The 26,294-nt window shown below is 40.0% G+C and overlaps 2 protein-coding genes across 2 annotated transcripts; one reads left to right on the plus strand and one right to left on the minus strand.

Annotated features, from left to right (window-relative positions):
* Positions 1-44: 44 nt before the first annotated feature.
* LOC307030950 (nuclear receptor subfamily 4 group A member 2-like) lies at positions 45-5,887 on the plus strand. Its single transcript, XM_079667586.1, has 7 exons — positions 45-131; positions 332-1,164; positions 1,984-2,113; positions 2,199-2,356; positions 3,194-3,384; positions 4,005-4,183; positions 4,890-5,887. Exons 2-7 carry the CDS (start codon positions 337-339, stop codon positions 5,129-5,131), a joined length of 1,728 nt encoding a protein of 575 aa, XP_079523712.1. The 5' UTR covers positions 45-131; positions 332-336; the 3' UTR covers positions 5,132-5,887.
* Positions 5,888-7,960: 2,073 nt separating this feature from the next.
* arhgap1 (Rho GTPase activating protein 1) lies at positions 7,961-26,241 on the minus strand. The gene is made up of 13 exons (XM_079667590.1): positions 26,098-26,241; positions 23,492-23,700; positions 23,248-23,346; positions 16,311-16,398; positions 16,094-16,225; positions 15,167-15,253; positions 14,583-14,681; positions 14,229-14,336; positions 13,969-14,045; positions 13,809-13,886; positions 13,472-13,600; positions 12,483-12,586; positions 7,961-12,121 (listed from the first exon to the last, which is right to left on the minus strand). The coding sequence occupies exons 2-13, from the start codon at positions 23,613-23,615 to the stop codon at positions 11,954-11,956; spliced, it is 1,293 nt and encodes a 430-aa protein (XP_079523716.1). The 5' UTR covers positions 23,616-23,700; positions 26,098-26,241; the 3' UTR covers positions 7,961-11,953.
* Between the last annotated feature and the right edge of the window lie 53 nt (positions 26,242-26,294).

Raw genomic sequence — 26,294 nt, forward strand, 5'->3', positions numbered from 1 at the left:
TTCTCGCTATTTTTGGAGAAATAAATGATGCTTGTCAGTTTAAAGCTTTCATGAAATGCTCTCATGGTTAGTTTTTTTTAAGGGGAAAAAGTGGACAATAACATCATCTGGAGAATAAGTAATAACGTAAGGTAATAAAGACTTTTATTAATGCTGTTGTTTATACTGCAAAATATGTGTCTTAAAAGGTCAACATTTTGGAAATGTATTCCTTACTGGCGCGTAATTTATTTCCATTGGACTTTGGCAATAACAACAAAATATCAGAAACAAAATAGTGTATGAACTTTTTCCTCCACTTTAGACTGAATGTATTTGCCCATGTTTGCAGGGGCCATGCCGTGCGTTCAGACCCAGTGCGGCTCCTCTCCACAAGGAGCCAGCCCAGCCTCACAGAGCTCCGGCGGCTGCGACTTCCTCACCCCGGAGTTTGTCAAGTTCAGCATGGACCTTACCAACTGTGAAATATCAGCTGCAACGTCGGGTCCCACTTTTGGCCCTTTGGGGGACACCGGGTACGACGTGAAGCCCCCGTGCCTCTTCCAAATGCCGCTTCAGGGAGAGCATCCGTGCGTAAAAGTGGAGGATGCGCACGGTTGTCCGCGCTATCAGCAGAACCACCTGCAGTCCGAAGATCTGCTCTCCTCCCCGGGATCGGTTTATTATTACCGGCCTCCTTCGCCGCGTACAAACATGACATCCAACTTCCAACACCAACCGGGACACATATGGGAGGACTCCGGATCTCTGTACAGTTTTAGACAAGACTATTTGGCGGCGGCGGCGCACCGGAAAAACACACTTTCCAGGTTCTCGCTGTTTTCCCTTAAACAAGCGCAACACGGAAATCAAAGCTTGCCCACATGCCAAATGAAATTTGACGGGTCTCTCCACGTGTCCATGAACTTGGACGCAACCGGGGCGCACCAGCCTCTGGACAGCCCCGGGATTCTGGGCTCTAGTGCCCACGGAAAGCAGCCCGGATTGGGATTTCCTCACCCGCTGCAGTTTGCGCACAGCCACCACTTTATGGATTATCAGAGCCCTTGTTCTCCCAGCCGAGGGGAGCTGAGCACGGAGGGGCTGTGCGCGGTGTGCGGGGATAACGCAGCCTGCCAGCACTACGGAGTGCGCACCTGCGAAGGCTGCAAGGGTTTCTTCAAGGTTTGTTCACAAAGCAACTTCATTTTAATGCTGAACAATTATTTAAATTTGGATATGTTGCAGGCAACTCACATTTAGTATTCTGGAACGAATGCACACACAATATTGTATTAGTTCTGCCTGAATGTCCCCTAGTGATAGCCTTACAGTTTACGCTTAAATTCCCACTGGGACTCCTGGTTGACCTCCTAAATTGCACTTCCTGATTGAAATGCACGTTTTGATCTCTTGACACACGTACGCGTTAAAGGGGCAAATGTCCTGCATGAAAGTGGCCACCAACGTGCCATGAATAAAAAACGTCCCCTTCCCCTCTCTGAAGGAGATTCCCGGGGCGATTCTCCAAATTATGACTGGCCACGACCCTGTATTTACCCAGACTGCCCTGTCCGCCTGCTGAATGCCTTAAACTGCCTCAAATGGCCCACAGGAGCAAGAGTGCTGCTGTTAATTTTTAAAGGATCATTTAAGGTTTTCACTTTAGCCTTTAGGGAAGCTCCTGGAAAATGAACCAGTTATCAAAGACCCTTACAGAAATATTCCACGTGCCACCAGATTATCATCATCTCGCACATAGGCATGTACAAAGCCTCCTTTGTTGCCTTATAAACCTTTTGAGGACACCATTAGTTCTACAGACACTGATATTGTGATTAAAGCCTGTGAATGTGTCATACAAGATGCCAGCAGCAACTAAGGTCTTTTGGAGTCATTAAAATGAATGGATCTTAGCCAAATCACCCTTAAAAAAGAGGTTCAGAGAAAACGAGTGGATGTAGGTATTTATGCATAATATCACCAGTTTCTTTCTTCATGCAGCGGACCGTACAAAAAAAAGCCAAGTACGTGTGTTTGGCTGCTAAAAGCTGCCTTGTGGACAAACGCAGGAGGAACCGATGTCAATACTGTCGCTTCCAGAAGTGCCTTGTCGTGGGGATGGTCAAAGAAGGTATAAGCTCAATAAAAAAAAACGTCAGGTATTCCTTAATGGTGTTTCAAATGTAACTGAGAAGTTTTCTCTTCATGCTCTGCAGTGGTGAGGACAGACGGTCTGAAAGGTCGTAGGGGTCGCCTGCCGTCTAAACCCAAAACGGTTCCTGAGTCGTCTCTGCCTGTCAGCACCCTCCTGAGCAGCCTCATCAGGGCACATGTGGAGTCCAACCCTCCGCCTTCTTGTCTTGAATACTTCAAAGTAAAGCATACTTTCATTACTTTATCAGGGGCGGTTCTGGGGGGGGGGGGGGGGGGCAACAGGGGCCAGTGCCCCTGTAACACTGACCAGGTAACCCCCTGTGGCCCCCCCTCCAAAAAAAAGGTTACAATATTAGGATTTCTTGGAACTAAATCAAATCAGAGACCCGGATGTACAGTGGAGATGAAACTGTTACATTATATAAAAGCAAATACTGTTTATGTTTTTTTCTTATTAAATTGTCACTTAAATTTACTAAAGCAAATGATTTTACAAAAACAAATACCAATTACTGAATTTTATATTTATTTTACACAATTACTTTATACTGTCTTTGTCTTTTTAATCCGATTTTATTGTGCCCCTCTCGTGAAACAACTGGCCCCAGCCGGGCCCCCCCAGTCAAATTGGTCTAGAACCACCACTGATTTAATACCAATAAGCGAGGTGTTAAACGCCCACAAAACTGCATATCAATAATAATAATATTAATAACAAACTTTATTTGTATAGCACCTTTCATGCACAAAGCATTCCAAAGTGCTTTACAGAACAAGAAGAAAACATAACAACAATATTAAAATAAATACAGAACAAGATAAACATCAACAGTGATCCTAATGAAATTCCCTTGAAGTAAAGCTGACAAGAAATTAAAAAGGTTACATTTAAAAAAGAAAATAAAAAATGTAACATAAAAGCAGAACAGAAAAAATACAGTCAAACATGGACAATGAGTGAGAATTGAAAGTTAACCCAAACTAAAGGCCATACTCAAAAGATAGGTTTTGAATTTGCCGTTCTATAGAGTCCTGATTGATGTGACCTTTCCCACAGTTCAAGGAGAGTCCACCAGGAGAGGACGCTCAGCATGTGCGGCAGTTTTATGACCTGCTGACCCGATCCATGGATGTGATTCGAGGTTGGGCGCAGAAGATCCCAGGCTTCACCTCCCTTCCCAAACACGACCAAGACCTCCTGTTCTACTCCGCTTTCCTGGAGCTCTTTGTGTTACGACTGTCATACAGGTAAAGAGAAAGCATGATTCCTCTTTTCTTTGGCACCAATGAGCTCTAAAAAGGACCTTTAAGGAAGTGTTACTGGGGCCTTAAGGAGTTGTTTTGCTGTTTCAGATCCAGAGGTGGGAAGTAGTGGAGTACAAATTACTGTACTTAAGTACATTTTCCTGGTGTCAATACTTTACTCCACTACTTATTTTTCATACGACTTTTTACTTCTTACATTTTTAACAGGCTTTAGTTTGAATGTGTGTTTGGTGGCGTGATCATTATTATTTAGAGTCATTGCGTGCCTATTGATTTGAACACGATCCGTGTATCCATCATTTCCTGGTCTTCTCTAAAGAAGAGGGACCAATGAAAACGTTGTCATGTTGCCGTTGTTCAGCATGGAAACATTCATTAGCTAACAATGACATTATTGTTCTATTAATATAAAGGGAGGTCAGGTACTCTTTAAAACAGCTGCTAGTTATGGGTACTTTTTACAGAAGTACATTTCAAAGCCTCTTCTTCTTTAGTAAAGATATTTAGTCAGTACTTCTACTTTCACCAGAGTATTTTTAAACACGAGTATCTGTACTTCTACTTGAGTAAAGGATGTGTGTACTTTTGCCACCTCTGTTCAGATCCAACCCGGAGGAAGGGGAGCTGATGTTCTGCGACGGCTCCGTGTGGCACCGGCTGCAGTGCCTGAGGGGTTTCGGGGAGTGGATCGACACCATCGTTGAATTCTCCTCTAACCTCCAGAGGATGAACCTGAACGTGTCCACATTCTCCTGCTTATGCACCCTGGCTCTGGTCACCGGTGAGATGCTAAAATTCACTTTTGTTTGCCCACTTACGCACGTTATTAGTCTTTAAATGTGTACGAAGTTAGAACTGGTATCATCATAAACTCATCTCTCTACATGTGGATGATGCAGAGAGGTTTAAGGGGCTGGACATCATGTAGGATAAACCAGAACTGAATATACAGATTTAAGAAACTACCTACTTCCTGTGAATATGATTTTTGTTAGACATATTTGTTTAAAAATAGTTTTCATTAAAAGTTGGAAAACTATAACAAACATTAGTTACAGTTGTATTTGTATTGTAGGAAAATACATTCAGTCTAAAGTGGAGGGAAAAGGTCATACACTTTTTTGTATCTGATATTATTTTTTGCAGCAAAGAATACATTTGTCTTAGTTATCTTTTCTTTAACTATTGTACGTATTTGAAAAATTAAAATAATACATATGAGAGTAATGAGGTGAAAGGGCTATAGTGTAAAAAATGAATGACTTTTGTAACGCTCGATAAAAATGATTAGGTGGAAAAATAAATAATCCTCAAACTACGAAATATTAAAAGTAAAAAATAAACTGTTGAATGGAATTATTTCACAATAAAGCGTTTAAAAATTAGGCAAGATCTTCCAAACATTTGGGAAAATAATGAAGATTTCACTGTCTCGTGCTCAGTTGTGTTCACGGTCTGTTTTTCTGACCTGTGTTTTTCGGAAGCAGAGCGGCACGGGCTGAAGGAGCCTCAGAAGGTGGAGGAGCTGCAGAACAGAATAATCAAATGTTTGCAGGACGCAGACTCAGACTGCTGCTCCAACCGTTTGTCCAGACTTTTGGAAAAACTGCGAGAACTCCGCACTCTGTGCATCCAAGGCCTGCAGAGGATTTTCTATTTGAAGCTGGAGGATTTGGTGCCGCCGCCTGCAATAATAGACAAGTTATTCCTGGACACGTTGCCGTTTTAGAGACACGAGAGAATACACAGGGGGACGTTTGCTCCTTCTACACTTCTTTGGATTTCATTCCAACAGTTTGAAAATCTGTGCACTGCATAAAAAGACATTTTAAAAGTCTGATATTGAGTTGTTAAATTGCATTTTTCTGTTAAAATGAGACTGAAAACTAATTTATTTCAACACCTTGGATTATGAAGGAGACATGTATTCAAGGAAACATGAATTTAGTCTTTAATTTAAATTATTATCTTATTTTGCAATGTGATTTGAACTGCTTGTCAGGCCAACGCTATTGACTGTAATTGTATTATAGGTTTTACACTCTTATGAAGAGGCAGTTTTTATACAAGAAATGTGTTTCCAATATTGTTTTTCATCACACATTAGTCATATAGTGATTAATATAATAACAGTAATGTTCAGTAGTCCATCATGGTCTGGTGTTCTTAGATTAAAGTGTCATTGTCCATGTTTTAATAAAGAAATGATCATTACTTCTGCGGCTGCTCGACTTTTCTTTCTCTAACTTAATTTCTGTATTTTATTTTAAACAAATTCCAAGATTTTTAACTATCATCAATATCCATGTTGCAAATCTCAAGTTTCAATGTTTAAATGGATGTTTATAATGGGTTCAGTGCAGTGAGGTATTGGCGAACCACTTTATGGGATGGAATAATGGCTCCCACCTTTCCAAACCTCCTCTGGTGGAATAAAAGGGCATTTCTTAAAGGTGTGCTGACATTTACCCGGGTCAGTCCCAGGCTTTGTGTGGACAGGAAGCTCTTTCAGCTGCGTTTCAATGGACACCTGTCAATCAGCACAAACAAGGAGGAAGAGGATTATTAACAACCATACTGCAAACACTACTTTGATTTAAATCACCATGACTGTTCAATAGATACAAGACCGTCTCTAAACAACTTAAAGGTCCCCTATTATACAGTTTTTCATCAATATATTATAGGTCTCTGATTGTCTGAAACCCCAAACAGATCATGCATTGCAGCATCCCATAATCCCCTCTGTTTCAGCCCTGTTTCCAAAGTGCTGATTCTCTGTTGTTGATTGGCTAATGGTTACACAAGCCAAAAAAACTTTATGACATCATAAAGTGGCCAAAAGCTGATCAGCAGGTTTCTATGGTTCAGGACAAAAAGAGAGAATCTTTTTTCCTGAAACTTTCAGAGTCTCTTTACGCAGAGTTTAATGTATAAAAAAAAGTGTATTTCGCATAATAGGTGACCTTTAAATATATAATGTAGTGTTATTTACGCATCATTCAGACACAATTGGCCTACCTCAGTCAGTTGATGACTTCATATAAGTCTCCTTGGAGTGTTTCCTCCCCTCAAAGGGAGTCACTTGGTGAAGATTTCCCCACAGTCGATTGATCTTGCTCCCCTGATTCATCACAAAGTCGCTCTAAGCTGTGAGGAGGAGGAAGAGGAGGAGGAAGAGGAGCCAGGGGCCAGACGTGATATTTCCGTCTGTCGGTGTGTGTGACCTGCCCTTTCCATCGCCTCCCTGCTCAGGATTCCTTTTGTTTTTCCTCCTGAGAGAAGACAAAATACATACTTGATTTTAAACAGTGAAGGTCAAAGAGTGCCTGCAGGGTGTGATCTGGAAGTCCTTCCTGTGCCCTTTGACCCCCGGAAGCTCTCAAGCTGCAGCTCATGCTCACTTGTGTGTGAAGGATGACATTTACTTCTATTCAAATTAACCGGAAATGTATGCATTCATAAGAAAAACATGCATACTTTTCCATTTCTAATGGCTTTGTTCCTTCAGCAACCTGAACGACCTGGAGCACACTGTCCAGAGGAAGCCAAGCTGGTAGATATTACACAGAAGACTTTAGGCTATTATTCTTGTTATAGCACCAAATAACAATACTGTGATAAACAGATAATTGTCCTTTTAGACATTAACCAATCTCAGTTTATTATTATAAATATATATATTGCTCCGACTTCCGGTACCTGCATCAGGGATTACTGGAAATTAACCAAAACACTCGTATTAATGTTGGGTCTCGATAGATGGCAGTTGAGTCAAGATTTCCGCCTTTTTTAACTCCGAAATTAGGTTTAATATTGTGTAAAGGACGTCTATTGACCATACATTTCCAAAAACAAGAGTAAAACATATGGTAATAAATCAGAATAATTGGCTTAAAGGTGCAACACATGTTTGGGTGATTATGTATACTGTAATCTATAGAGAACAAGTTGCACAGTTGATAGGAAGACTACACACAGGTTAATACGAATATTTTTACATTGCTTATTTCAATTGTAGTCTTAACTCTACTATGATAACCCTGCATCAAACTAACTGCTGTGTTCCTGGGCCGGATGCTCCAGATCTGGATTCTTCGGAGTGGACAGCAGAGGGCGCCGCAGCTGAGGGAGAATCACAGTTAATTAAAATCTGGTATTCAGTTTAAAATGTCGAAAGTATATATTAATATATGATCAAAATAATAGATAAATTCCTATTATAGCATTTTGAAAATATCACAACAATTCAGGGTATGAGAATGTTAAAATATCAGGAATTTAAATCATAGTATAGTACATCACAAAAAATATATAAAAAGCAAAGTGATACTTTAAAAAGACATTCAAAAGTCTATAAAAAACCTGAAATGTAATTGAATAGTTTTTAGTGACAAAAATTCATCGCATAGCATGAATGAAAAAATAAACCAAAATATAACCATTTCAATGTATTAAAAGAAATGTATCTGTGTGTATACAAATATATATTTATTGTGTTAAATGTTTAAAATTGGTTTATTTTGTACAATTTAAAAACAACAATAAAAACCTGAGCTTGCTTTTACCATTTGTTTATTCTTTGCACACATTGAAATTACAGTTTTCTTACCATTATAATACATATAACAAATATCCACAACATATCAAAAGTAATTGCTGAATGAAAGTGGTTAAGAAAATAAGAGCACCTCTCAATATATCCACCCAGAAACCTAATCATAGTAAGGTTGCCCATGACGACAGGTAAGGTATCAATAGACTGGAATGCGCTGCTATTGATCAGCAGAGTTGACAAGAACCAATGATATCGTACAATTGTACTTTGTTGATATTGTACAATTCAAATGTTCAATTAAAAAATAACTTTAATCTAGTCGGATCAGAAAGTTGAGGAATAGGTTGTGCAACATTATATCAAATAAAAAGTCATCCAAAATGATAATTTGAAAATGTTCATGAATTATAATGTATTATTTGGTTGACTAGATATTGTAGGAATTCTAGGATCAAAGACTGAAAGCCAAATAAATGATAAGGTGCGCTTTGGGAGCAGTAGGGCCATGCTATGAGAGATAAATCAGGCTAAAAAAAATTACTAATCCGCATTGAAATTGTACAATTATTAAGTAATACCAGAAATGATTTGCGATCATGCGTCACATTAGAGCTGGGTTCAAGAAGCCTTGGAGTCTCCATTGTCCTCTCTGGGTTTTCTGTTCAAGGCACCTCAGTCCTGTTGTTGATGCTGTCAACAAACAAACACCAACGTTGTGTCTGTACACTGTATGTCACGCACTGTGAACATGAATTCCCACCATGTAGCATTTTCTCAAATTGCACATGTCAAATGCCGTGGGGTGACTATTAGCCGTTAGCTAGCTAGCTCTCGAGCAACAACATAGTACCAAATCATTCCAGACTGCTCAATTAGCCCTATACAATGAATTCTTGCTTCTTTTTGACACCATTATAGTGGTACGTTACTTCGGAAAAATAACAATGTGTAGCACTTTTATTCGTAGTGCTGTTTTTTTTACCGTAGCAACCGCACAGTATCTAGTATCAACTTTTTGGGTGTACAAGGTACACATTTTGCCATACTATTGGGACACACGTATGTGCTCAAAACAGCAAATGTAAGTACAGAAAAATGCACAAAGCTCTGTTGAGCCCATGTTAGAATCTATGGCAGAACGGCACACTGGCACTTCAATGGCTAATCCACATGATCACTTGGGTGGAACAAATAAGGCAAGGGCATGCACATGGTCACACACACATATACATTTTCTGTTATCAAAGACAAACTTGTACCTCTGAGATGATATGAAAAACGTTCATATCATTTTTGTTTCTTTACAATAAGCTGTACAACTTTCCCCATCATATCAAATAATGAACATCACCAAGATTGGAGATACCATTGCACTTGACAACAACAATACACACGCACACACACACACTGATAGGAGTTATTCTACTACACTTAATATTTAAACCCCAACATTTTTGCTACTCAACTGTCCAGTGTCCAGCTGAGTTAGCATCAACACGCACCCATATGCATCTATATTGAAAGGACTGGGAGTTACAACATTAAAGATTGTTTTTCAGCTTCAGTCAACTTAATCTCTTGATATCTTGGTGCTTTTCAGTCACATCATATTAATAAAAAAATACAATACTTATATTAACCCAAGGCCAGTATTTTGGCTATTGACAAACAGACACGACTGCACAGTTTGGCCAAGAGACTTAACATTAAGAGCACAACTACAGGAAAGGAGACAAGTGATCACAGAGGTCAAACAACTAACTGTTTTCAGATAAGGTCATATACAGCATAACACTATACAACTATAGTTCAAAAGAACACTAACTCAGGAATACATGTTTTTATTTGACATGGAACGCAATGCTTTAGATGAGCTGGGATCGGAGACAGATGGCAGAAAAGGAGCTATTTGATTTAAGGCTTTGGGAACGGAATGAAGAGGCACCACTCAACAACTGCAGGAACACTTTTTGGTAGGGAATTACACCTAATGAAATGATTGTAAGAAACAAGTGAACATGGAGCGTTTGGAATCACTACCTTAAGCTACATTAACACACACTAGTGCAGTAACGACACCCAGTAAGCAAAGGCTGCAAGGCAAAGAGTTTTGGCCCTTGGGTTTGAGTTTGACTTGACGTCACACTTCTCGGTCTGATCGGTCAAGTCTTAAACTTTGTGATTAAAGTCCTAAAGAACTGCTTTCTGTCATGCTCAAATAACCTGATGGTGGCTCTCTAATTAATCAAATGTGTATTATATATCATATAATATATATAATCTGTATTTAGCAGACTGTTACAGCTGAGCTTATGGCTAATATCAATGTAATACTTAATAATGTATTTAGTCTGGTCATTTCAGAAAACACCTTATCACAGGTCTGAGGGGATAATGTATGAACAATACTTAAAAATAGCCCCCATACTGTGGCAGCAAAAAAATCCCTATCAAGCATTTGTGGTTATATAAAAAAGTGCATGTGTGTGTTATTTAAGTGCACGTCTTGTTGTGGTTTACCCATGACTAAGAGACCATTATGACCAGATACCCTTATACAGCTTAAACTAACTTCATCAGTGGCATAAGCATTAACCAAAAGTCAACAGGGCGTCAAATGATATCGATATTGAGCAACCAGACATGCCAACATTAATTACACTGTAATCTGAGTTTTTTTTATTTGAACTGTATTGTCATATCTTAGATATTTTATTTTATTTAAGTGTATTTGAAGTGTACCAAGTATTATGTTCGTAACCTGTATTTAAATGAGGCTTTGTAATTATTTGAGTGACCGAGATCATGTAAGTGGACTATGTATTAATTTATTGAGCAGTACTTAAATCATGTTTTTAAATTGTTTGACCGATAGAGATCATGAAATGTTATTATTTTTATTGATTGTTATGAACCTGTCTGAGGACCACAGATGGAAATTAGCTATTAGCTATAATCTGGCATATTGCATCTCTTGTCTTTGCTGAGAATAATGTTTTTGTAAATAAAAAATTGTGTAAAGGAATATGCAGTTCTACGGAAAAAAAACATTTGGGATGTGACCAAAATTCTGACTTTAATCTCAGAATTTTTAGAAAAAAGTCAGAATTTAAATTAACCTGAGACGTTCACGCACCTCCGTAATCTTTAAGTGTGGCATCATAACGGAGAGGCCGTTTGGTTTTCTGAGTCTGCACCTAAAAATGAGGATGTATCGACCTGACTACAGGTGTCCAACTGCTATTCATCTGTGTATAGAAGTTAAACATGATCGGGCGGGCCAGAGACCCCTAAATACAATATAAACACAAACATGTAGGTTGGTTGGGAGGGCTGGAAGACAGAGCTGTAGGCGTGTGAGACTCACCATGCATTCACACTGGAACACAACCAATATTTTTTACTTGATTTAAGCCAAGGAAGATAAACTGATCCTGGTACAACAGTTAAAAAGTGTGCTAGCCTGAATTGTATCTTCATTTTCATCTAGGGAGGAGGATACATGTGAAACTTTTTGGAGATATTTCTCTCTCTTTTTTTCTATTCGTGACCAAAATGAAGGATATCGCCTGTTAATATCTGCTGTGAGTTTATTCAAAGTGGTTATTTCTGTATATCTATATAATCTTGTTTTTGGTTTGTTCATGATTACTGTTACTTCATGAGGCTGAATGACAGACAGCAGAAAGAATATACGACTCGCCACTTTGAAGTTGAATCAGCGTCTCCAAATTCCTGTCATACCAAAGTGAGCCAGTTGAAGTGTGTGCTATAACACGTTTATTGTAAGAGTTATTTGCCTGCAGTCTAATATTTCTCCTATATCCATCTTAGTGCCTCGAGTCACATCGAAATGGAGGCTCTCTGTATAAAGACAATGCTAATCAGAATGTAGAGAATGGTGTGAGCAGAATGAATTTTCAGAGTGTCAACTGTTTTGATGGACTGACTGTAAGAGAGCCTGCAGGATGGAAGGTGGAGGGGGGGAGGGGTTTAGGTGAAGACCAGGTGCTGTTGGTCCAGCAGGATTCTGGTGAAGTTGTTGATTGGCCCAATGGCACTGAGTGACATAGCGTTGTCCCGCCCCCAGAGCAGGTTAGGCCCAAACACCACAGCCAGGTTACTGTTGGTCATCTTGTTCACCTCACTGTTGGCTGACACCTGAACACACACACACACACACACACACACACACACACACACACACACACACACACACACACACACACACACACACACACACACACACACACACACACACACACACACACACACACACACACACACACACACACACACACACACACACACACACACACACACACACACACACACACACACACACACACACACACACACACACACACACACACACACACACACACACACACACACACACACACACACACACACACACACACACACACACACACACACACACACACACACACACGTGTTACTGGTGATTACAGACCAGCTGCTGATATTCTGAAATACAGTAGGTGTGTTCCATCAGCTGTACCTGGGCCAGGAATGAGATGAGGTACCGCAGTGACACGTTGTTCTCCTCTGGCAGAGACTCCATCAGGGTCTTCAGCTGCTCCACCTGGCTGTCAGTGGGTACAGCTGAACACAACACAAGCACCAATCAGAGCTCAGGACAATGGAGGGAGCATGGAGACAGTGGCAGCGATACATATTCCAGATAGAAAGAAGCTGTCACAGCAGCATGTTGACAGTTAATCTTCAGGAATGGCAACATGACTTAAATAATAGAATAAAAAAATACAAATAAAATAAATATAAACCTAAAAAAATTCCCAAAAAAGGATAATCAGGAAACACAGTGGAAGCTGCTGCAACAGGCTGCCATCTCCTTTGTCTGATTGGGCTTCTGTACACTCTTAGACTTAGTTTTCATTTCAAACCACCTCTGTATAATATTAAGCCTGCTTCTCAGGTCTGTTTACTTTCTATTTATTATTATTAAATGTTTTTTTCTATTGTTGGAGCACTTAATAGAATGATCTGTCAATCAAACTGTATTATCAATACTATGTGACTCCAACTAAAGAGTAAACAAATTAATTAAAAAACAGGGTTACTATATGTGTAGACTTTACATATATATATATATATATATATATATATATATACGGTATTTATATATAAATCTATATATGCAAAGTCTTTGCAGGGGTATGAATCTGAATCTTTGATCAAATCTTGATTACTATCAAATGTAGAAGTACTGCAAGTACTTTTCTGTAATGAAAATATTATATTGGCGCAGAATTGACAATCCAAAATGCAATAGTCATAACTAAAGTGAAGGAACCTGATAGGGATAACACTGATCCTGCTACCTCATACTTCAAAGTTGTAAAGTTGATATTATTTGTTTTTGAAAATTATAGTTTCCATCTAATTATAGTTTCCATCTAATTCCAGCAGAATGAGATTCCTAGAAACTCTGACGCTGAAATGAAAACGAGTGTAATTCCAACATACAGCTGAAGTTGACGATGTCGTTGTAGAGCTGGTAGGTGAGGAGGGGCTCAGGCAGCTCCCTCAGGAACGTCTTCAGGATCACAGCAGCCAAGTGGACATCTTCCATCTCTCTGAAATTCACTGTTGCCCCTAGAAAACACACAAACACACATCACCGCTGAGTCCATCCTAACTCCAAATACACTGCACTCATCACTAGTGGTTTTTCTGCGCTTCATACACCCATGAGTCTTCACCACACTTTACCACTTCCCCTGTAGACGGGAAGTTAAAAGGCACTTCCTTGTTGCACAAACACAGTGAGAGGAATAGAATGTAACCAGGTCATTGATCATACCCGAGTTGTACTGGAGCTGTGTCTCCTTTACCAACGTCACGTTAGCAGAACGTCTGAAGATCCCTTCGATCTCCAAACCTAACGGAGACAAAGACATTCATTACTGAGGACAAAGGGATCAATTATGTGTCTCTAAATTGAGCAACAGAAGAAGAGTTACCTTGCTCTGAAAGGAAGTTGATGGTGTCTCTCATCACCACGGGGACTGGATCCTCATCTGAACTCCTTTGTTTGAGTCTGACATACAAACATGTACCATACAGTTCATTATTGAAAGTATAGACTAGGTCTTTAATACAGCAACCATCATTCATTTAGCATTGAGAGTAAAGAAGTATCCCAGCAGAGAGTTGCTTAAAGGGAAGTACCTAATATCAGTATATCTAACACACACACAGCAGCGGAGATGTGGTCACTTACATTGCAAGCGGCACCCCAAACACCTGGTTGGGGAGGGGGGGGCTATGAAGAGGAGACACGGGGGGCTCAGCGCCTGATTTCAGAGACGCTCTCAACTTGTTGTCGTACCTTGCACAGAAACAAACCAAAAGATCATTTATGGCTCAGGATGGGATATAGAATTGAAAGTAGAGACAGTGACGTGATCAAACAAATGACTTCAGAACCATCAATGTGTGAACCCTGCACACATTGATGGTTCTGAAGTCAGTTGTTTGATCACGTTACTGTACAAAGATAGGAAATCAATAGCAGATATGAGTTGTGTCTCATTTTTAAGTGATTTTGCAGAAGTACATTTGGCTCAGCTCTTACTCTTTGACCCGGGCAGGAATGATCAGCTGCTCACACTTCACCACATCCTCCAGCTCACTCAGATAACTCACGTAGTTTATCTTCCTGCCAAACTTAAGGCTGCAGAGAGAGAGAGAGAGAGAGAGAGAGAGAGAGAGAGAGAGAGAGAGGACATCCAGCGGTTAAAATTGAAAAAAGGATTCTGCCAAATAGGTGACCTTTAAATAAATGTCACTATTGTTGCCATCTGAGGTAAATAATAATGATTGAGCCGATGACCTTCTGATTAAAGAATCGCAATATTCATATATTTACATTATATTGGCTTACAATAATGCTCGATATAAGTTACACACATTTACTACAGCTGCAACAAGTTGGCATTTCTTATGGAGCAGTAACAGAAAAGCCAATGTGTGTGTTAGTGGGTCAGCAGGTCAGTTTGAAATATTGCAATTTCAACTCAAAGTGTCCTGCTGACAAGAAAAGTGTCAAACAACAGAGGCTTCCATTCTAAAAGGGTGAAGAAAATCTTATGCTTGCATTTGACTGAGCACATTGCTATCATGTGTAATAATATGTGTAACTTTACAAACAAAGAGAACCTGATAAGTGGTTTGAAGAGGATCAGTAGAGTCTTGATGAACATGGTAGGGTGGACGATATACAACGCCTTGATGTTCTTCTTATACCTGAAACACAGAGAATGTTCTATCAGGTCCAGATGACAAGGATAAGGTTCTGAGGTATAGTATCTGTTCATTTCGCTGAGGCATGCTGATCACTTTAAAACCACCGTTAACATTCAACTTCGAGCTCAATGTTTCAGCATGTTGATGTATTGTTCCATATATAATACATATATAAGTACCACAAATGTAGCCAAACTGCAGATAATATAATACTTTAAAACATCACAACTACATCTGGGAGGCGTGTGGTGCAGTGGGTTGTGCGTTGGTGTTCGGATAAGGGGGTCACAGGTTCAAACCCCACTGCAGTCAGCATGTCGTTGTGTCCCTGGGCAAGACGCTTCACTATTGAGTATGGAAGTCGCTTTGGATAAAAGCGTCATGTAATGTAATGTAATCTCAGATGTTGGTGTCATGCTCAAATAGCAAGTTTTGTTTTCTAAAACTATTTAGTATCAATTATAAACACTCCTAAATGGAGGATGCAATAGGCAAGGAGGTCAAGGGTGGAGAAAAAGATGTGTTGATGGATTGAAATGTGTATAAAATACACATCACTGTGTATTGAGTGCTCTTTATTTCACATGAACTTGAGAAGTTTGTTCTATCATCTCCCATAGTTGTTTCATTAGTCATGCTGTGACTTTTGCAAACCGTACTTCACAGCTGTTAGACTGATCATTAAATCCAAGGGGGCTAGTCAGGTCTTGAAAAAGCAGTGATGCGTTGTCAACATATTGTTGTCATAGAAACATTTGAAAAAGCCTTGGGAGAGTTTTTGAGGATGGTATGTTGACACAGCAGCTCAGGAACACTTGTCATGAGAGTCGTTGCGCTTACTTTCTGTCAAACTCCCTGTATGCATCCCGCAGCCAGCTGAGAGAGGGTTTGTTTTCCCTGGTCAGCCCATGATGGAAATAGATCAGAGTGTAATCACTTTCAACATACTGATCCAGTGTTCCTTTAAGATACCTGCAAGGAGAATAATAAACCATGTCACTTTCCTTTAAATACATGTGTGTATTTGGACTGCATTTAGATGTTTACTGGTTCTTACATCAGCAGCTTGTGATGGTCCAGTTGGTGATGTGGAGGCATCCTACATGCGTTAAACACTATCACCTTCCTGCCAAAGTTATCATCACCTACAAACAGAAAACACACATGGATTCAACATTATCATGACCTGTTGTTGTTTCAAAAACTGTGGTTCTGCTGTTAAATAAGTTGATAAGCACTACAAATGTTACAAATTGACCAGCACATTTAAGTAGGGATGGGTACCGAGCCCCGGTATTAAACGGGACCCGGGGCTGAATTATTAAAGTCTGTGGTACCGTTAAGCTCCGACGTTATCTGTCTTTTTATCGGTACTGGAGACATGTAACAAATACATGTCATGTGTATTATTGCTACACAAACATTATATTGCAGTTTTAGTGTCGCCAACTCTGTTTCTAATACGCAAAAAGACTGCAAAATGAGTCTATGATTATCTTTAGTATTTTTGATCTTTCCAATCCAGACGAGAGATCTCTCTCCTGTCCTGTCTGTGTGCGAGGGGGCGGGGCAGTTTACACACACGCTCTGCTACATGAAGCATCACATACACACGGAGGAGATGGCGGAGAGAACGCGCTCCGAGGTGTGGTTACACCCATCTCGATGTGGACAATGCTCGTTACCAAAAGTGCAATAAGAGTTTAGCATGTAAGGGCGGTAACACGAGCAGTTTGTCTAAACATGTAGCAAAGGTGCTCCACATTCAGATGGAGGAATGCATCGGGTTCGACTGCCTTTCTAGTAGCTCTGTAGCCCCATCCACGAGTAACGTTTCCACGTCAGGTGTTATGTATGCTAGCAGCAACACACGGAGTTAACTCAATTATACAAACATGGGTTAATGATTAGAGGTAAGGCAAGGCAAGTTGATTTATATAGCACCTTTCAACACAAGGCAATTCAAGGTGCTTTCCAAAAATGAAAGACATTCAGACAAAGGCCTTTAAAAACAGTCATTAAAAAGAAAAGATAATAAAAGAAACATTAAAAGAAAAAATACATGAATAAAAAGTTACAGTGCAGTTTAAGATATGAATAGTTCACACAGAAGTTCCACTTTACTGATGCCTTTCTTTAAGGTTTCTCCGAACATGAGCTGTGTACGCTTGTATGGCACATACGTCCCGAGCAGCATACACAGAGAAAATCAACCAGGAAAAAGTCCCCAGACACTGATCCCCTGGGGTTACTAGCCCCAAATGTTCATTAACCAAAAACAAAACCCATCCGCTCAGTTTCAATTAAAAGGAGGGGCAAAAAGAAAAGTCTTCAGCCTGGATTTAAAAGTAGTCAGAGTTGCAGTGGACCTGCAGGTTTCTGGGAGTTTGTTCCAGATATTTGGAGCATAATAACTGAACGCTGCTTCTCCATGTTTAGTTCTGACTCTGGGGACAGAAAGCTGACCAGTCCCTGAACACCTGAGAGATCTGGATGGTTCATCATTTATCAGGAGGTCAGAAATATATTTTGGGCCTAAACCATTCAAAGCTTTATAAACCAGCAGCAGTATTTTGAAATCTATTCTTTGACACACAGGAAGCCAGTGTAAAGACTTCAGAACAGGAGTGATGTGATCCTCTTTCTTAGTGTTAGTGAGGAACCAGAGTAAAGACTTCAGAACAGGAGTGATGTGATCCTCTTTCTTAGTGTCAGTGAGGAACCAGTTTAAAGACTTCAGAACAGGAGTGATGTGATCCTCTTTCTTAGTGTCAGTGAGGAACCAGTGTAAAGACTTCAGGACAGGAGTGATGTGATTCACTTTCTTAGTGTTAGTGAGGACTCGAGCAGCGGTGTTCTGAATCAGCTGCAGCTTTCTAATAGATTTTTTAGTGAGACCTGTGAAGACACCATTACACTAGTCCAGTCTACTGGAGATAAAAGCATGGACAAGTTTTTCCAAATCCTGCTGTGACATTAGTCTTTTAATCCAAGATGTATTCTTTAGGTCAGGGGTCCCCAACCCCCGGTCCTCGGACCGGTACCGGGCCGCGGAGGTGTTACTGCCGGGCCGCGAAATAGCTGTGAGTTTATCGTAATATTTGCAGAATTATAAATATATAAAAATATTTTATCAATTTTAATTTTTTAATTTTTAATTTTATACCAGTCATATTATTTCATCCAAAACATACAAAATAAATCAAAATTGGTTAGCATAAGGTCTCAGCCTTTCGTGCGCAGATAAAGTTACAGGTGGTGCGCCAATAGGAAGTGGAGCACACAGGAGACAATCGTTTAATCGCAGACTGTTATGTTTGTTGGGGAATGGCAGTGCATACATTATTTGAGATATATTTCGAACTCGGACTTCATTTTAAGGACATTGCGGCCAGGGGTGTAGAGCTATTTTTTTATTTGTAAAACCTCCTTCACTTCATGAAATGGCTGCAGCATCAGAGAATCTGAGAAGTGAAGCACCAGCGCGTACACACCGCCTTCACTGTGTTCCCCACTGCAGGCTGCTACGTTTCAACCACACACACCTCTACACACACACACACATCGAACGGCCCAATTATTACCCCTATTACTCGTTGTATGAAGGAAATGTCCGGTCACAAAGGCGCATGATGTGTGTGTGTATATGTTCTCTGCTCAGCTCCGCTGTGTGTGTGTATGTTCAGTTTGTTTGTGTGTGTCCAACAGCGGCATTTGTTTTCAAATTACCATGAACAGTAATTTACACACATCTGGCCAACTCCATAGGTATGTGGGTGTTCCCAAAAGAAGTTAGTTTAATCTTAATCTCGATGTAGTGCTAAATGCTGTCGGAGTGCACCGGAACCAACGCCCCGGTATGACGTTATTATTGCTGGCAAACAAGACCAGGGGTCTCACTGACATTTCAGTTATATCAATATGTGTACAGTGGTCCTAATTTGTTTAAATTGTATCCTGGTTTTAAACTGTGTTAATATGTTTTAGATGCATATTGTTATATTATTTGTTCAGGCTGTTACATACAATTAGCCACTGTTGCCACCTGCCGGTGAGTAAATATTCAAATCAGTTAAAATTGACAACCGGTCCGCGAATCTTTTTTGGCACAATAAAGGTTGGGAACCACTGCTTTAGGTGATAGTAAGCTGATTTAGTAATTGTTTTAATTTGACTGTTGAAACTCAGGTCAGAGTCCATGACTACACCTAGATTTCTGGCTTTATCTGTTGTTTTGAACATTGCAGACTGGAGCCTACCTCAGTTTTATCTTTGTTTAATTGGAGAAAGCTCTGACTCATCCAGTCATTGATTTGTTCAATGCACTTACTCAGTATTTGAATTGGAGAATAGTCTCCTGGTGAAATGGTTATGTAAATGTGTGTCTCTTATTTTGTTGTTTTTCATTATCTGAGCCAGTGGTAGCATGTAGATGTTAAAGAGAAGAGGCCCCAAGATGGAGCCTTGAGGAACCCCACATGTCATATTTGTCAACTCAGATTTGTATTTACCTATAGAAACAAAGTTGTTTCTGTCCTTTAAATAGGATTCAAACCAATTTAGAACTATTGATGAAAGTCCCACCCAGTTTTCCAGTCGGTCTAGTAATATTCTGTGGTCAACAGTGTCAAACGCAGCACTGAGATCTAATAATACAAACACTGAAGTTCTGCCACTGTCTTTGTTTAAGTGGATGTCATTGAAGACCTTTACAAGAGCAGTCTCAGTGCTGTGGTTTGGACGAAATCCTGACTGAACACATCCAAACAGTTATTTAAATGCAAGAAATTACTCAACTGTTGAAAAACTACTTTTTCAATGATTTTACCTAGAAATGGCAGGTTTGATATGGGCCTGTAATTGTTCATTACTGAAGCGTCTAGATTATTATTTTTTAAGAGCGGTTTAATGACTGCCGTTTTTAGGGTGAAGAGGCTTGTTTACTATATGAAGTAGATCTTAGGCCATGCAAGGAAAAACATTTTTGAAAAACCTTGTTGGAATAATATCAAGGCAGCAGGAGGAGGATTTTAGAAGTTGAATAATGTCCTCTAGGTTTTTATCATTGATCTGATGGAATTGTGTCATGGTGTTTGAATTGATTTTAAGTGGACACAGAGACAACACATTTGTTTTACCTGATGCAGAGGCACTGACTGCTTGTCTGATTTTCTGAATTTTGTCAGTGAAGAAGGAGGCAAAATCATTGCACGCCCTGGTGGATAGAAATTCAGAGGCTACTGACACTGGGGGGTTTGTTAGTCTGTCGACGGTAGCAAACAAGGCACGTGCGTTGTTTTTGTTTTTGACAATGATATCAGAGAAGAAAGACTGTCGGGCAATTTTCAATTCCAAATTATAAAGGCCAAGTCTCTCTTTATAGATTTCAAAGTGAACCTGGAGATTTGTTTTTCTCCACCTGCGTTCAGTTTTTCTACACTCTCTTTTTTCTGTTCTCACGGTCATGGCCTTTCTCCATGGAGATATTTTCATGCCAGACACTTCCTTTACCTTAGTTGGAGCAATGGCATCTATAACATTTTTAATCTTTGAATTAAAATGATCTACTAGCTAATTTACTGAGATGTTAGCAGGAGCAAGTGTGGAAGAAAAATTCTAAGTAAACATTTCCCTAGTAGGTAACTGAGTTATTTATTTTGTTAAAGTTTCAGCTATTCTGTTTACAATTCTGTCATCAGATTATTTAATACGATTTGTTAAAACATTGTTTCTTTTGATGCGAAGTATTATGTATTTAATTTAAATAATAAGCTATGTTAATTTTGTTCCCTATTTGTTTAGTTAGTTTACCTCATTTTTTCTCTCCAAAAGAACCGATAAAAGTACCGTTAAAAGACCGGATCAATAAGTGGTATCGATAAAAGCAGTAGTGCCGTTAAAACCTTAACGATACCCATCCCTACATTCAAGTGTGAAATAGTGTTGGTTAAAGATGAACAGTACAGATTCAGATCAGTCTCACTATACATTAATATACTAATGTATTTTGGCATACAAATGATCATCTACACAAAAAGCATTTTTCAGTCCCCACATAATTAAATATGGTCCCACACATATATCTCTGATTAGAGATGTCCCGATCCGATCACGTGATCGGGGATCGGAGCCGATCACGTGATTTTCAAAACATCGGAATCGGGAGAAAAAAGTCGGGGATCGGGAATTTTTTTCTTTTTTTAATAAAATATATATATATTTTAATTTAATGTTACAAAACAAAAATGACCATGTTCACGTCTTAAAGTCATCCTGAGGCCTTAGTTATGGTTTAAAATTACACAACATTATGTATGTGTTGCTTCTTTTGGGCTTGTTTTCATAGACCTGGTTGCTTATTTCTCTCAAATCTGGCAACAGAGTGGGCAGGGCGCAGTGTCTAATAGTAGCAGTAAGCTAACAAGAGGCTAAGTTCAGCTGGTGACTCGGGAGTTGGGACAGAGAAAATGTCAGGAGTTTGGAAGCATTATAAAATTGAAAGCGAAGGCAGTGAAACAGCCAGATGCAATGTTTGCAAGGCGGAGGTTCCGCGTGGTGGAAAGAACAGAGCTACGTTCAACATGACCAATCTAATACGCTACCTGAGAAACAAACACAAACAACAACACGATGAGTACACAGCGGTCACTCAGGTAATGGCACTGAAACAACCGACACTTTCAGAAAAATAACAGCCAAGATAGCTGAATTCATCGCGTTGGATGACCAGCCGTTATCTGTTACCTTTTTTTCTCTTAATGCATTGCATAAAGATCGGATCGGGAAAAATCGGTTTCGGCAGATTGTCAAAATCAAATGATCGGAATTGGATCGGGAGCAAAAAAAGGTGATCGGGACATCCCTATCTCTGATGCACCCAAACATATGTGTGAAGAAATGTTTCAACATTATGGTTTAAAACTGAAAAGAGCCAAAGTGAGGAAGTAACGATGATTTTGGATTATTACAGAAACTAAAGGCCCAGATACACCGGCCAGTCACCTGAGAAGTCGCCGACCCCGACACCGACTGTTGCGTCGCCGGAGTCTCCTGCGTATTTGCCGACTTCGCGCACTGGAACACACCGCAAATCCGAGCCGAGCACGTATGAACTGCGTATACGTGAGTGGCAATAACTCTCCTTACCAGCAGGCGGCGGTAGTGTGTATTCATCATTCAAAAGAGGCAACAACCGGAACAACCGGAAGACAGAGAAGAAGAACAGACTCCGTGATATAAACAAACTACAAATAGCGTTTTTCTTTCCATTTTCACTCTCGTCCATTGAAAACATGAACGAACAGGAGCTCTATAAACCGATGAGGTGAAATAGCCGTCCGTGTGTGTTCCATCTTCCATTTCAAATCATTTGTTTACCTCCCTCACTTCCGCTAACGCTTCTCATGCACTGATTCGCTAGCTGAACAGGCAATCGGTGTTATCGCCTTTGTCCGACTTCCGGTGGTGTTCCCGACGCCGATTCAACATGTTGAATCGGCAAGAAAAGGCGCCAGGTCGGCAGAAAAGACCCGACGGTGCGGCGCACACCACTCCGAATAGGGCGTGCCCACGCTCATGTTCGGCCCGACTCCCATTTACTGCCGATTTCGGCCCGGTGTATCTGGGCCTTAAGACCTTTGGCAAACACATGATTAACATCCTTACATGTTGTTTTCAGCAGGATAATCTCTACATGTTAACAGCACTTTATGATTTTGAATTCAAAAGCTAACGCTAAGAATGAAAGGTCCGCTATTATACTCTTTTTCAACAGTATATTACAGGTCTCAGATATATACAAAACAGCCCTTAATGTGACCTTTAAATGAACTCTGTAACGGTCACATGGCTCTGCGTCACCACTGTTAGGCCACTGCGAAGCTAAAGGCTCAAAATGTCTTTGAGAAGCTTATGTGTGGATTATTTTTTACTTAATTAATAAACAAAAATAAAAAATGTGTGTGCTTTGAAAATAAACGTTTTGAAGGACCGACCTGCAACTTCAATGATTTGATGCCGGGCGATGTCATAGAAGGGATGGTCCCAGGACAGGTGGGGGGAGTCGGCATCGAAGCGCTGGGACATATCGGTCTCTGAAACACACACACACACATCTGAGTCCTGACCTCATAGTTCAAAGGTTAAGGTTAGATATTAAGATGTGACCGTTAGCCCTAGTGAATGTTGCATGTCAATACGATTATGGTAAGGGTTAGGAGGTCTCTAACGTGTTCCCACCTGACTTGCTGAGAGTGGTCTCATCTGCGGGCCACTGCTGGTCCTCTATCGTTGTCAGCTTCAGCTGTCCCAACTGTGCCGTCGTTGGGTCTTCGCCCAGATCTACCAGCAGCTCTGAAGACATCACGCTGCAGAAAAAAAGCCCTACACACACGCGCACACACACTCACACACACAGCTGCAACTTCCACAGAGGAGAAGCCAAAGTCCTGCAGGGGAGAGAGACACCGAAGGTCAGCAGGGTATGGGAACATTTCAGGACATTTATTTATTTAATGCGCACATTTTTATTTGTATATAATCTGTTATTTTTGCTTGTAGAATTAATTATTATTAGTGTCCAGCCCTACCTAGGCAGTAAAGTAGATATCTCAGCACGATTTTACAAGATTTTAGCATCCTAAAATGAAATAAACATGTCCTACGACATTCAAAATGATTCTCCTATAGAAACAATTGCTGCATTTCAAATAAAGCATTCACTGAACTAAATTGCTGCATATCAAATAAAGCATTCACTGAACTAAAAGCCACCCACCAGCCGTGTGGAATAAAAGACTTAAGTAAAAGAACAGTCTCAGTAACAAGCTGGTGACAATCTGTTGTTGGTTTGTTCACATGTTCAAACATTCTGATCCCTTCACCACATAGGACTCATGGGGGCCACCACTGATCAGGTGTTATTTTGTGGGGCCAAAACGTGTCAATGTAAATACATTTCCAACCAATGAAAAATAAATAAATACTGTGATATATCGTGATCATTTGGAAATATACTTTGATGAGTTTTTTGTCATACAGTACCGCCCAGCCCTAGCTGCAACTAACATTCTGCTTTGTCTTTTTATGTTATTTTCCTACCACAAAGCCACAGTACACTGTCCTTCTGAGTGAAGCATGTGACGGCTCTTTGCTGGAGTCCTCTGCAGATGACTCTATTGAAATACTGCCTCGAGCAGCCTGACTGCACACTGTAAAGCTCAGTGAGACTGTGACATTAGCATAATATAACTGCTTCAAATAAAGCTCTTCCTCTTCTCACACATTAACTCTCTCCCCGTTTTCTGTACTCACACTTCCTCTTTAATCTCCCTACCCCCACTTGTTTACCCACATACTGCTACACACACACACCCACACACACAGCCTTGTCTCCCTCTTCTATGTGATGTTATACTTGCTGACAGCATGTTGCTTTAAATAAATATCTAACCAACAGTCAGCCTATTGCTGCTGCCCAACCACAGACACACACATATTGAGACACACAACCACACACACTTGGCCTGTTTTGAGTCACTAAGAAGCTGTCAGGGAGGACATCAGGATTAGGATTTTAGATTTGAACAATAACAGGTTCCTCTTTTTTTGTTTTTTCCTGGACACAACACTATTTTGCTTCCACAGCAGGAGAGTCAGTATCGGTTAGAGCAAAAGAGACACATAACCGAGATCATCTTCACATGACTAAGCTCTATTACCTAATTTTCCACCACAAGTCAAACACATAAAAGGGTTGGGTATTATTTGAAAATGAATGACTGCCAATCTGATTCTGCTTATTGATCTGCATTACATTCTTGAAATGTCAAAACAGGTCACACACACACCAACAAAAAATGATATGATTCAATGATCTGTTCAATCTAGTTTAAATCCAAATGTATTCTGATTATTACATTGCTTGGTTGAATACTCGATTCTGGTAGGTCAATTTGAGAATGCACAATGCAGAGGTCTGCTCTGTCTTGTTAGCACACATTATTGGTGCTATTAGAGATTTTACAATTACCTTGGTGTCCCCCTACTGTAACACTGACACCAGCCACAATTACACAGACATGGTCCAATTTCACCCTTTCCATGTAAATATAGTCTGCAATATTCCAAAATCCAATAAAAAAATATCTTCGTTTTATTTATTTATTTGGTTCAATATTTCTATAATCAGCTAGTCAGGCCTGAGTCCGAAAGGTACAGGTAAAGGAGGGGATGCTTGGTTGCTCTATGGATGAAGAACATCCGGGTAATTTTACACCAAGGAGGTCCATCTTTTTCATATTTTGCATTTGAGGTGAGACATTTGATTATTAAATGCTGATAAATTGTGTTTTGAAAGACACAAGGACAATAAAAAGCAGTGATAATTTCAACTGTAAATGTGTATGTAATGCAAAGTGGAGTTTATCTGTACCAGGGGAAGTACGATCTCACGTTAGCTATTGGTCATGTCTGCTAATAAGAGCAACAGGTGAGCAGTCAGGTAGCTCCTTTACTTTACCCGGAAAGTCCGTTTAATAATAACAGGTCCGTCATTTTGGTTGGTGCATTAGAAAAGCTAAATGCTGCCAAGCTAGTAGCAGTATGCAGATACGGATACACATACATGTAGTACGAACGCTGTGTGGACATTAATGGGTAAAGAGAACGACTACTCTTAGCTAAAGCAGCAGCAGAGTAACGTCACAAACCAATGTTACCACTACATGTAGCACCGTGGTACTGAACGACTGAGTACACGACAAATAAATGATCAGGCGACCATTGTGCTCCCGCCTTTTCTATAACAGTACCAAAGCAGCACAGTGGATTTGTATTAAACGTACCGTGATGTTTAGTTTCCTTATGGTCACCAGGTGGGATTTGTGGCGTCTCAAGTAGATTTGATCACTGCTGTTGACAGACAACAATAATGCGTCAACACCTTTTCCGGTTTGTTATTTTCAAAATAAATGTACACATTTCTGCCTATGATACCTATGATACCGTTTCTTTCAAAATAAAAGCTCTGATAGGATACTCC

The sequence above is a fragment of the Notothenia rossii genome (genome assembly GCF_949606895.1).
Source record: "Notothenia rossii genome assembly, chromosome: 3".
Lineage (NCBI taxonomy): Eukaryota > Metazoa > Chordata > Actinopteri > Perciformes > Nototheniidae > Notothenia > Notothenia rossii.